General features: G+C 47.6%; 1 protein-coding gene across 1 annotated transcript in view; it reads right to left on the minus strand.

Annotated features, from left to right (window-relative positions):
- LOC126528013 (glycine receptor subunit alpha-2-like) overlaps nucleotides 1–13,603 on the minus strand; it is a 112,410-nt gene that overhangs the window by 21,056 nt on the left and 77,751 nt on the right. The window contains exon 5 of the mRNA XM_050175857.3: nucleotides 11,158–11,384. Within this exon, the coding sequence (XP_050031814.1) occupies nucleotides 11,158–11,384 (227 nt within the window). The remainder of the gene's footprint in view (nucleotides 1–11,157; nucleotides 11,385–13,603) is intronic.

Here is a 13,603-nt window from a genome sequence, read left to right on the forward strand (position 1 = left end):
CCAGACATCTGGTTCATCCAGCTGGACAGCCATTTCCTTCTCAACAAGGTTCCAGGCTAAGGCAGCGTTCCAGGCTCCGGCTGTCAACCCCCGAGCCCGACTTCTACGAGGGCTTGCGGGCAGCCGTCCTTGCTCACTATAATCGCGGACAACTTTCTGTGGCAACGAAGGGAAAGCGTGGCTGCTGCACAAGTGTTGCGGCGCCAAGTAGTCCGGCAACGTTGACAGTGCTTTTAGTTGCTCGAACAGACGCTGAATCGATGCAGCTTCCCCGTGCAACGGTTTCGCGTTTGCGCAGACGCGGAAGGGAAAAGCCGTGAAATAAGCAAACTTTCTCACTCGAAGGTGTGTTCTGTCTTGTCTAACTGTTTCTAATAAGGTGTTTATGTTTTTTTCTTCCCCATGTTAAACTAACGTGGAGGAAAACGTGGAACTCTTTTCAGAAGCGCTCTCACTTGTGCGCGCTTTGCCTCCGTAGCTTTCCTTTCACCCCACAAAAAGTTGTCCGCGAGTATACGTCCCTTCGACCACTCAAGTCTCCTCCAGCTGGCGCTCAGTCACGAACGCTCCCGCCATGTGAACCGTCGCGTCATTCCGCGTCTTGTCGTCCCATGTCATATCACCTGCGTCCACCTGTCCCGACTGTCAGCACCCGCCGACACCAGCAACAGACCTCTACTCGGTTCGGGAGCCTCCTCCCCACCTTAAAGGCAGTTGCGCGATGACACTTTCCAAGGAATTCACTGGGCGAAACGTAAGCGCTTTCGGCTATTCTGCGGCCCACCATTTCCTTCCTTGCGCGCTTCCGAAAGCTGTCCGCTTTCCGTTCTGGGCCACCTCACTCATCGCCGATACAGAGGCTCTCCCACCGGCTCCACTAGGCGCAAATTTCACTCTCGCAGGCACGGCGACGCCACGAGCACAACCTTCGCGATGCCTTCAGTGACCCCCGCAACCCTGATGTTGTCGGGATTCGAAATTTCACCTCAAGCTGCAGCAAGCCAGCATTTCGATGTTATGTGGCCACACCTGCCGCGGAAACATGGCCTGCCAAAGTTTTGCCGGAGCAGCTCTGCCGTCTGGTTTCTTTAGCTCGAGAATCACTTCTAAGTCAACAGCATGGGTGACTAACACTTGCACTATCTCCACGCAAGTTCCGAGCTGCCAGACGGTCTACTTTTGGAGCTTTGACTTTTACAGGCCCGGGCATCTACGAGAACCTGCGACAGGTCGCGATTTCACACTACGGTATCATCCTGTATGCGCCTCACTCACAGCCTACGCTGCCAGTGCTGCCTAGTAGATCTCTCTCGGATTGCGTGAACCCGGCACTACAAACGACGACACCATGTGCACACTTTACCTGGACTTTACCACTGGACTTTACTTCAATCGCGCTTTGCATTAGGCGCGGCGCCATGTAGCGGCGCGATTGTCGCCTCCAAAGCAGGCGAAGATGAAGATGGGTTCACGTGCAGGTAGCCAAGTAAAGAACTTGGCAGCGCGCTCGACCTGGGCGGCCGCGGTGTTCGTCGCTCCCGAGATACACCTGCGACATGAATGGCCGCCCTAAATAAACCTGTACTTCTTCGCGCCCCCCTCCCACACGTGATTGAATGTGTCTTCATTTGCGCAATCTAGAAAAAAGGAACACCACAAATAGATGTTTAATGAACAAATAAAAAATTCTGGAGCCTTTACATGCGAGAATTACGTTTAATGAACAAATAAAGTTAATGCTGTGGCTTTTACGTGCGAAAACTACTACCTGATTATCAGGCACGCAGCTGGGCGAGCGACTCCAGAATAAATTTGAACACGCGGGGTTCTTTAACGCGCACCTATATCTCGACGTGAAGCTACGCTTCTTTATCGCCTTTGGTTAGGAGTTGCATTCACAAAGGCATACTCTACATTAATTGGAGCGACCGACAACGCAGCATGCGAGGTCTGGGGCCCCAAAAGAAATGTCGACCACCTGCTGTGCCACTCTCCAGGATGTGCCCCAGAAAGACAAGAACTTGCTAACACTCTCCAAAAACTGGACAGTTGGCCGCTTTCTGTGCAGGTGCTGCTGGAACACTGCCCCCATTGCTCGCCGGCCCATAAAGCGGTTAAGGCGCTTTTCTGCTTCTTGAGGACGACGGGCTTGTGCGAACGTCCGTGACTATTAATGGAATTTCTATTAGACCACACTCGTCAGCGAAATAAAGACAGCAACAAAATCCCAATAAAGAAAGGCGTCCGGCAGGGAGATACGATCTCTCCAATGTTATTCACAGCGTATTTACAGGAGGTATTCAGAGACCTGGATTGGGAAAAATTGGGGATAAGAGTTAATGGAGAATACCTTCGTAACTTGCGATTCGCTGATGATATTGCCTTGCCTAATAACTCAGGGGACCAACTGCAATGCATGCTCACTGACCTGGAGAGGCAAAGCAGAAGGGTGGGTCTAAAAATTAATCTGCAGTAAACTAAAGTAATGTTTAACAGTCTTGGAAGAGAACAGCAGTTTACGATAGGTAGCGAGGCACTGGAAGTGGCAAGAGAATACATCTACTTAGGACAGGTAGTGACCGCGGATCCGGATCATGACAGGGAAATAATCCGAAGAATAACAATGGGCTGGGGTGCGTTTGGCAGGCATTCTCAGACCATGGACAGCAGGTTGCCATTATCCCTCAAGAGAAAAGTGTATAACAGCTGTGTCTTACCAGTACTCACGTACGGGGCAGAAACTTGGAGGCTTACGAAAAGGGTTCTACTTAAATTGAGGACGGCGCAACGAGCTATCGAAAGAAGAATGAGAGGTGTAATGTTAAGGGATAAGAAAATAGCAGATTTGGTGAGGGAACAAACGCGAGGTAATGACATCTTAGTTGAAATCAAGAAAAAGAAATGGGCATGGGCAGGACATGTAATGAGGAGGGAAGCTAACCGATGGTCATTAGGGGTTACGGACTGGATTCCAAGGGAAGGGAAGCGTAGCAGGGAGCGGCAGAAAATTAGGTGGGCGGATGAGATTAAGAAGTTTGCAGGGATAACATAGCCACAATTAGTACATGACCGGGGTAGTTGGAGAAGTATGGGAGACGCCTTTGCGCCGCAGTGGGCGCAACAAGGCTGATGAGGATGAGGATGATAAGTTCATCGCGAATTTTTTTCTCTCCTTCCCTCCTCTCTTTCCCTGCCATCTTTGTTTTCCCCTTTCCTATTCTCCCGGCGTAGGGTAGCCAACCGGACGTTATTCTGGTTAACCTCCATGCCTTCCGCTTTTCTCTTTCCTCCTCCTACATCTAAGTATACACGACATTTTTTGCATCTAGCTGCGATCAAAATGCGGCCACCGCGGCCAGAATCGAATCAGCGACCTCACGTTCAGACGTGTCATGATTTAGTTCTGCGCAAGTTTAACGGAAATGCACTACCGATGCTTATTTCATGGGCGTATATGCTATAAAAATCACCAAAAGGTATTTTAAACGACGAAAAGAGAAGAGGAAAGGCCTTGGACGTCAGTATGTACTTTGATAATTCAAACATTTGAAAAGTAATTTTTCATCAGATGTTACAAAATTTCTTCTTGCGCCGTGAGGTCCCGGCCGCGGCGGTCACATTCTGATGACGGCGGAATGCAAAAAACGCTCGCGTGCCATGCACTGGGTGCACATTAAAGAACCCCAGCTGGTTAGAAATTACCCGGAGTATCCCGCTGCCACGTGCCTCATAAACAGAACGTGGTTCTGGCGCGTAAATCCCCAAAATTTATTTATTTGCTTGCCTTACTGAAAAGTAGATCTGTAATGTGTTGGTGCGAGTGAAACTTTGAACGTTACCACGGCCACCTGAATATTCATATAATAATATAATACACGTTCACGATTGAAAAAAAAATAAAACAATGACCGTGCGCGGTTGAACTGGCCCGTTTCATCACTGTCCGCTCACATGTCAACATGGCAAAGATGTTAGTACCTGCGGATCACGAAGAGAATATGGAAGAGTTGCGGCTGCGTCTATTTGTACGTATGCATTTATCTTTCATTTCGTATTTGCTGTCATAAAATGCCCGGCTTCTCGGGCCCTCCGTGTGGTGAAGGTTCAAAGCAGCGTTCATATAACACCCACTGAATGCTGGTTTGAAGAGTGTGCAAAAAAAGTAGAAGAAACGAAAACTAAAAGAAATTTAAACCTCTTGTATACTTTCAGCTATTGTGCTCGGGCGTGTAAGCGTTTGCGGGGCGAACCGGTGGCACAGCGAATTCTCGGCGCAAAAACAGGGCAATTACTGCGAATTCTCGGCGCAAAAACACTTCTCCCGCGACATGCCTCTGTGGGCATTCCTCGGCAACTAAATCCCCGTTGCAATGGCGCTGAGCAATATCATGCGCATAAATACGCAAATTCGTGCTCGCACAACACACACCTGCCTTTCGCTTCCTCCGTCGCGACAGTAGTATGCTTGTCGGAACGTCCCCGCACGCTTGTCAGCCGGGTGAATTCCTCAGCATTGCGAGAACGTATAAAACCAACGCACTCGCTTTCTGGAATGCCAGTCTCGCAACAATATGCTCACTATGGTGCGCCAGAAGCAAGCCGCAGAATGCCGTCCACCATACGTGGCCCCCGTGGAAGCAGCTATCGCGGTCGGCTAAGCCAGTTAATGTTTCGCGGCTAATGTAGTGCTCACCGAGGACGAGACTTTCTGAAAATGCCCCCCATCTCTCAGCGCCACAAGAGTGTTGCCAGAGTGGGCCTCCATTATTTCTCCTTTTGTACCATCTGTCTCTGCGGCAGAAACTATTGGCGCGACTCTACGGAGCCGAAGGAGAAGTTAAAGTAAAAAAAAAAATGCTTTGTAATGTCGGCTAACCAAAACCCGCCGGGTTGGTGTGCCTAGCCGAGACGATGACGGAGCGACTAAAAGCCACAAAGGACGGAGCGCTTGCTTCAGTCGCCGTGTGAAGTGACCACAAATAGAAAAGAACTCCATCCCTTGATGATGACATATAGTGTTTAATGACGCAAGGGCCAAGTGTGGCCAAAGAGCGCCAAGGCAGCAATGATGAGTACTCAATGGACTAATGGCTCATTTGACGTGGCTATATAGAGGTCTAAAATTAAGACCTTTAAATTGCTTAAAGTATATAAGGAATAAAAATATGAAAATGACTGAGGTGGCGTATGCTATGAGTGCAGGATGTGCAACAAGGTTGTGATAGCGTTATATCTATAAAAATGGACAAGGTGATTGCTGATGACTGGTAGCACAACAGCCTCAATGGGTCCCTTGAGTACAAGGGCCCGGAGGCACGTGCTATAGCAAAGGTTGACATCGCTACAGAGACCTATCACAAGAGGCCATGTTACGAGTTTGTTGGACAGAAAACGTGGAGCGTATCAATGTCCTTTAAAAAGGCTAAAATAAATTTCATGTCGAATAGTGGTTCTCGGCCTAGAAACTGTGCCAAGTGGTATACGCTGCATATATTTCGCAACATTCACAGCACACAACATTCACAACATTCTAGGAAGGCATGCTGAACACTGAGTGTCTCCCCACATCTACTACACGTTGGATGTTGACCGCCAGTCAACAAAAAACTATGCGTACCATAAGTGTGCCCTATTCTGAGACGACAGAACAGGACATCAGTTCGTCTGAATTTGGTCAGTGATGGCCAGTATCCTAAATGTGGCTTAACTACGTGAGTTTATTGACGATTGCAGCGTCCCACCTATTCTCACAGTAGGTTCTCAGTTTTTTTCCGTATGACTGAACAGCTACGGTTACGTTGCAAGCTTTCGTATCTGAGGAGGGAGCAGTTCGGTCTGCCAGGACGTTACCCTCAATACATCTGTGTCCAGGCACCCAGCATAATGTTACATGCTGGTCTGAGGCATAAATAGTACAATGCAGAGAGAAAATATCTACAATTACTCAATTTTAGTGGTTACAGCACGACATCAATGTTTTTACAACGCTTAATGAATCTGTGTATACGACCGTCTTACGCAGATTTGGCTGCTTGATGTGTTTTGCAGCCGACCATAGTGCATACGCCTCAGCTGTAAAGATGCTTGTTTGAAGGTGAAGAACATCGGACTCCGAGAAGGAAGGGCTGACGGCTGCATACGACATGCCAGCATGCGATTTAGACGCATCTGTGTAATATTCTGGACACGAGTATTTAAACTGCAATTCTAGGAAATGCATATGAATATGAGCCTCTGGAGCCTGCTTCGTTACCTCCACAACGGACATGTCGTAGTCAATGTTGTGCCGCAACCACGGCGGAAACGGCTTAGCAGAAGTCATCAAACTATTTTCATGAATAAGAACATCCACATCCTTGGTCAGCTTTCTCACACGAAGCGAGAATAGCTCTCTGGCTCTAGGTTTGTTATGAAAGAGCGTCGTTGAGGTCGTATCGTTAATGGTGGCATAACAAGGCTGGTTTGTGTTAGCACGTACTTTCAGAAAACATAAGTATAATATGGCAGCTGCATATGAAGGTTACGTTCATTTGATTCAACATAGAGGCTTTCAATCGGACTTGTCGTAAAGGGACCGGTGGCAAGGAGGATACCAAGATGATGTACAGGGTCCAGCATCTTGAGGGCACTGGGGGTAGCAGAATGATACACTACGGCACCGTAGTCTAACCGCGATCGTACAAGGCTCCTGTAGAGGTTCATGAGGCATGTCCTGTCACTTCCCCATGTTATGTGCGACAGTATTTTCAGGTTGTTCATTGTTTTCAAGCATTTAGCTTTCAGGTACTTGATATGAGGAATGAAGGTTAGTTTTTGAGTCCAGTATAATGCCTAAAAAATTATGTTCAGTGTTGAGTGGTATGTGTTGTCCATGCAGCATTATATGAGGATCTTGTATAAAGCCTCTCTTTCTAGAAAAAAAGTACACAGGAGCTTTTAAGGGAGATTAGCTTAAAGCCATTTTCATTTGCCCATTTTGAGACTTTTTTTCAGTCCGAGTTGGGCTTGGCGCTCACAGACTACAAGGTTACAGTACTTAAATCCCAGCTGCACATCATCCACATATATTGAATAAAACATTGAAAAGGGAATGGCTCTGTGGAGGGAATTCATTTTCACAATGAAGAGGGTGCAACGAAGCACGCCCCCTTGTGGCACACTAGCCTCTTGAGTGAAGTGTCTGGACAGGGCATTGCCCACTCTAACGAGGAACGTGCGGTTCGGCAAGTAATTTTCTATCATGTTTAAGATGTTGCCGCGTACGCCTATCGCAGATAGGTCTCATATGTTCCGAATCACCATGTTTTGATATAGGCTTTCTCCAAGTCGAGAAATCTAGAGAGAAAGAATTGTTTGTGCATGTAAGCATCGCTAATGTTCGCCTCAACGCAAAAAAGGTGGTCTATCGTTGACCTACCTTCTCTGAAACCACATTGAAGTGGGTCAAGCAGATGGTTGATTTCCAGGAAATCAGATGCCGATTGACCCTTTTTTCATATAACTTGCAGATACAGCTTATTAGTGCTATTGGCCTATAACTGGTGGCCAATGCATGGTCTTTTCTTTGTTTATGAATTGGGATGACAATCGTTTCTTTCCATGAGAACGGAATATGCCCAGATATCCACATGGTATTGTAGAGAGACAGAAGTGTGTTTGATGTTTATGGGTGCACATTCTTGATCATTGCATACATTATGCGGTCCCCACCTGGTGCTGAGTTGTTGCAAGAAAAGCCTTGAGTTCAGCGAGACTAAACGGACGGTTGTAAGGGTCACCTGCTGGGCACTTTCGTTCAAGACGCTCTCTCTCTATGCGTTCCTTGAGCTTTAGGAAAGTTGGCGCGTAGTGTGATGCACTAGAAATACTTCTAGAAATACACTAGAAATACACTAGAAAATGCTCGCCCAGGAAATCTGCCTGATCTTTCATGGTGTCGCCTTGAGCGTTTAATAAAAGAAGCGGTTGTGCTTTCCTGCCTATTAATTTGTTCACCCTGTTCCACACCTTACCCTCATCTTTATAAGAATTGAAACTACATATATACCTTTCCCGGATTTCTCGCTTAGCACGTCGACGTGGTCCGCTGCCCTGTGATTTCGCCTGCTTGAAATTATTGAGGTTCTCCGCACTTGGAGATTCACGAAGCTGGCCCCAAGCTTTACTTTGTTTTTTCCATGCCTCTTTACATTCGTCGTTCCACCAAGGTACATGACGCTTATTACCAAGTCCGTTAGCTTGCATTATGCATTTCTCAGCGGCGTCAATAATAAAACCTGTGAAATATACCACAGCATCATCTATGTTTAAAGAAACCAAATCATCCCACTGCAAACACGTAATGTTTTTTAAAGAGTTCTCAATTCGACGGGTTGGCTTTTAATCGAGGAACCTGTGGAGGGCAATCAGCTCCTTTAGTTAAATTTAAGAGAATAGGGAAGTGGTCATTTCCGCGGTTTTTTTAGGACCTTCCAATCAAGGTACGGCATTAGAGATGGAGACGCTATGGTTATGTCTATTGAAGAATATGACATGGGTGGCTCTATAGAAGGTGGGTTCCTTTTTATTCAGCAAAACCTCACCGGAACATAAAAGGAAGTCTTCTACAGTATGCCTTCTTGCATCGCAGCGTGAGTCGCCCCGCAGCGTATTATGGACGTTCGCATCACCGGGTAAAATAAATGGCCCAGGGAGCTGATCGACAAGTATTTCAAGTTCCTTAAGTTGCAAACGATGTTCAGGTAGTACGTAGAGTTAACAGACCGTAACCAGCGTGTCGAACAGAATTGCTCGAACTGCTACTGACTCTAAATTAATTTGATGGTGATGGTGTTGGCAAGGAACTGACCTCTGAGCTATAGTGGCCATGTCGAGTCTTTGCGGGATAATGTGCGGTGTGTTAAGAAATTTGCATTTGATGTTTTCAAGTATGTTTCTTGAACACAGCACAGCCTAGGGCTAAATTCTTGTATTATTTAATTGTTGTCATATAAGTTGTTTAATATGCCACGGGCATATTAATGAATAATTTGTAGCGCCATTTTGTTGCAAAGAGAAATGTTATTTGTTCAGGTGTGTGGTTCTGTACTTCAATTACCAGGACTGTCGTCTGGATCCGTTATGGGTTTCTTGTTTGTTTTGGCGCGCTCGAGAGAGCCACGCCAGCTTTTCGGCACCAAACGTACTGGTGTTGTGTCCATTGCCTCCTGGGAGGCATTGGATGCCCGCTTTTGCGGACTGCTAGTTCGTTTGTCTGACCTTGCCTTGTGAGGCGTGGTCTTGAGGCCCGAGGTACTTGAGGTAGCCGGCCTCTGTGTCTTCGTGGGTGGAGCAGATTTGACTGCTACCACCACGGGAGCGGGGGGGGGGGGGGGGGGCGAAAGCCAACGGCTCGCTGTGCGTGGGGCGGGCTGGTTGCACAAGCTGGTGCGGCGCTGCCCCTTGATGCGTCGCATCGGCATACGCTGTGGTATGGAATGGCGAGTACCTTTTACGTGCTTCCTTGAAAGAGATGTTCTCATGTACTTTTAGAGTAACAATTTTTTTCCAGTTGGAACAAGATCGGGAGTATGCTGGATGTTCACCATCACATTTTACACAGCGACGTGTCGCTTCACACTTGTCTGAGGCGTGACCTTGGACTTCATATTTCGCATATGTGAGTCTACCACGGCAACTCTGCGAGCCGTGGCCAAATCTTTCACATTGGGAGAATCTTCTGGGTTAAGGGATGTGTGGTCTTTCAGCTACCTTTGTACATCCATTTTCTATGGTTTGAGGAAATCACAAGTGGCAAAGGTGAGGATCAGGTGCTTTGTAGGAATTTCATTATTTTCTCGTCTGATAATGGTGCGCTGTACGTAGGTTACATTTTGCTCTCTCCAGCCTTCCAATAGTTCTGTCTCAGACAAGTCGATCAGATCTGCATCAGACACTGCTTCGCGTGCTGTATTTAGGCCGGTGAGGTGAAACGGTAACAGGTATATCTCCAAATGCCACAATTTTGTTTATTTTATTGTGCTGTAATTTACCACGGATCTCAAGTAGGAGGTCCCCGCTCGCCATTTTGGTGACCTTATAACCTGGGCCAACAGCATCAGTCAAGCCTTTTGCGACAAGAAATGGGGATACGGTTCTAGCTGGGTTTTCAGTTTTTGCGCTCAGTGCAACTTGAAATCGGGGGAAAATTTGTTTTGGTTTGAAAAGGATTAGAATTTAATCGGTGCGCCCCCTCTTTTCAGGGTGACGATCAAGTAAACGTGGAAATGCAGGTGTTCCCATAATAGTTCGGTCTATTTCGGCGGCAATTACGGCCACCGACCACGGAGCCCAACTGGGGGGACGCTGTAGCCCTTAACGTGTAAGGCTGCAGACGCCAGCCGTGCATTGCAACTGTAACCTAATATAACATACCCAAGAGATGGCACATAGACAAGGTTAAGCCAAGCCGCCTACGCAAATGTAGAAGTAACAGAAGAGAAAACAAGATAGGACAGCTGAGAAAGCATACAGGAAAGAAAAAAGTTTGGAGGGGGGGGGGGGGGCAGAAAAAGGCGACCAGCCGATTTCCCCTGGGTGTGTCAGCCCAGGGGCGCCGTCTACGTGAAGCGGAGGCCAAAGAGGTGGGTTGCCTCCGTCGGGGGGCCTCAAAGCCCGAACACTCGGCATTTGCACAAACCCCAGGATCCACTTTTGCCCAGACACAGTTAAGCCGCGCACAGTTAGCCGCGGGAGAGCCCAAACCTCGTGTGCTCGGGTACGTGGTGTCGCAACACACCAAACGCCTGTTCACGCAGACGCCCCTGCGGGGCCGTCCACTCGATTGTTCATTTCTGCAAGTGGCTCAACGAAACAGTAGCTGAAAGTATACCATAAATACATTTGCAGAAGGAATGGCTTTGTGTGGTTCGCCTTTTGTGTGTTTTCTTCTTTATCCGCCTGAGAACGACGTTGAAAATTTTTACTTCATGTGTAAAACGTTCGCGCGGCCACGCAAGCCCAAAAAAAGCTTTATATTCGATGACTCGCACAAATACATTGATGACCGTCTAATCGATAGCGTAATACGGCTCCACCCAGCACCATCGTTGCTATGTTATCGTAGTAGAGTGTTTGTCATTATCGTCACGATAATGACAAAAGTCGTTGCGCACTCACTTGACCATGTACAGGATGCGCCTGTCCGCGTAGAGCCATATGTAGTGGTTGGGGATGGTCATTTCTTGAAAAGTGACGCCCTTGGCGTTCTTGAAGAACGTGTCGGGTCTCCACATTCGCTGCAACCAGCTGACGGGAAGCAGGCGGTACTTGGCCGTCATGTTCCGTGGTAGCCGCAACCGGTGGTCGCGCCACGTCTGTGACATGAAGATGTCCGCCACGTACGTCTGCGTGGTAAACGGGAAAGGAGGAAGAATTTTTTTTGCGTGTACCAACACAAAATCGAACCACTGACGCCACCACACTGTCCAAGTTCCATATTCGGTACGTCAGCGTGACGTACGCGACTCGCACTCGAAAAAAGATTCGACTTCCTTTTGTCGCCCCGCCACAGCGATACACACAGTAAAGCGTTAGGTACAGATAACGCAGAATTTTTGTTCAGCGACTTGTTAATCGGTGTATTTGCTTCCTTTTCTATTTCTTTTCCTAATGAGGATACAAGAAAAGATTTGCATTGTTACTCTGTTCTTTTATTGATTAAAGAATCATCTTCGGTACCTCGACAAAAATAGGAAGTCGCAATTTAGCCCGAAGGGTGAGACATTGATAGCAATATTATACATGTACACGTAGCGTTATATGCCGTATAAATTGAAGTTAGTATTTGCCTAATAAATAAATTAAGAGCCACGGTGTTACGCACGCACAGGTAGACATGAACACAGCTTACGCGATGACCACGAACACTTATTGTCCCAACGCTGGCACCATGAGGAGCACCGCCAGCAGGGAGCGAACGCTTCGGGCTGCCCCTTGCTTCAACGCGTTTCGAAAACTAATGTTCTCGCGGGAGAATGTCAGCACTTAACAAACAAGTCTGGCAGTGCCGACACCTCCGTCTCTTCTTCCGCCAGCATCCGCTCGCGCTGCAAGACCGCACTGCTCTGCTCCAACCTGAAAGCACAACTCTGGGCCGTCCAGCGAGCCGAGAAAGCCGCTTCGAGACAAGGTTTCCGAACCTCGTCCGCGGCGGGTGGCCGGACCCACTAAAAAGACGCCGGACTCAAATCTTATTGATTTGAAAATAAAGTTTACGCTCTCTCTCTATCGCGGGGCCACGCTAAACCATGGCATGCACTGCAAAGAAATGCCCCCTTCTCCCCTCTTTCCTCCCCCATAGTGTGCGATTTATGACGTTACCGTGCGCTGATCCCGCCCCCCGCCCCTCTTTCGCCACCCCTTCCTTGCGCGCGCAACATTGAGCAAGAGCGAAGACGCAGCACATCAAGGCATCATCCTTCTCGGCTCGCCCCCGCGCGCGTTCCCTAACACCTACAGCATCCGGTGCACCGGTCGCGTAGGGTCTTATCGCAATTTTAGCAGGGGAACAAGGATTATACGAAACCCGTGGTGACGCCGACGACAATGAAGACGGCGGGCATTCACCTGGACTGTCCCTGTCATTGCTATCGAAATAAAGCTAGGTGACAGGCATGGGTGTTATTGAGCTCTGCGGGTTATGAGGTGTCTGATGGAGGACGACAAGCTGATCTACTAGTTCGTCCATTGTGCCCGTCCCGATTGAGCTGTGCACCGTGCAGGGATTCCTGAGCTACATCGGGCACACTCGCGAAATCAGTTTGCCAATAAAGTGCATGCTGGTTCGATTGTCCAACCTTAGCACCTATTTGCTTTCTCTTTGTAACTAAGCAGATGTATTGCGCCGATAGGTCTAACAAAGGGGTCTGCATCACCGTGTCAGCACGGCTTTTCAAAGTTATGTCTTATCTCCTTCAGTTAGGAATCGTGCTTACCTGCTGACAAATGTCTCAACGTTACGTTATTCCAAAACGCTGCTGACTTCCTAGAAGTATAGTCAAGGCAATAAGATGACACCTTGCGCATTCTCGATTCAGTACTCATAAAGCACAGAGTAAATAAGTTTTGATTTGGTGCATATTTCTTCATGTCGATTTCTCTTTTATTAAGGTGAACCAAGTGACTGGCTTAAGGCGTCTAAACGTTTTAATTATTGTTTGGAAGCGTAACGATAGACGACAAAACATTCTTTCGCAATCGCTTTGTTGACCACTTCCTCGCCCGTCAGAGACATTGTACTTAGTGTAGCATTGAGGAACAATTACCCATCTCGCATTGGGCGCACCACTGAAACCTACAGTTATAACTGGGGCAGCTTAGAGGCAATGGAACACAAACAATATACTTGAGTGCCCCACATACTGTAACTAGATATATCATATTTAGTACCGGATGGACATGATTTCCACAGTCCGCTAACGTTACCTAGTATCTTAGGTTCATCTTGGCGCCCCTATTCTGGATTTCTTTGATTCCTTATGCAAAGCAGCATGTCAGCATGTCAATGTTCTCGTTGAAAATATTGGGTACGTAGTCCTCTAAAAGGTCGAGAAAAAAAGGATGC

The sequence above is a fragment of the Dermacentor andersoni genome, chromosome 9, assembly GCF_023375885.2.
Source record: "Dermacentor andersoni chromosome 9, qqDerAnde1_hic_scaffold, whole genome shotgun sequence".
In the NCBI taxonomy this organism is placed as follows: domain Eukaryota; kingdom Metazoa; phylum Arthropoda; class Arachnida; order Ixodida; family Ixodidae; genus Dermacentor; species Dermacentor andersoni.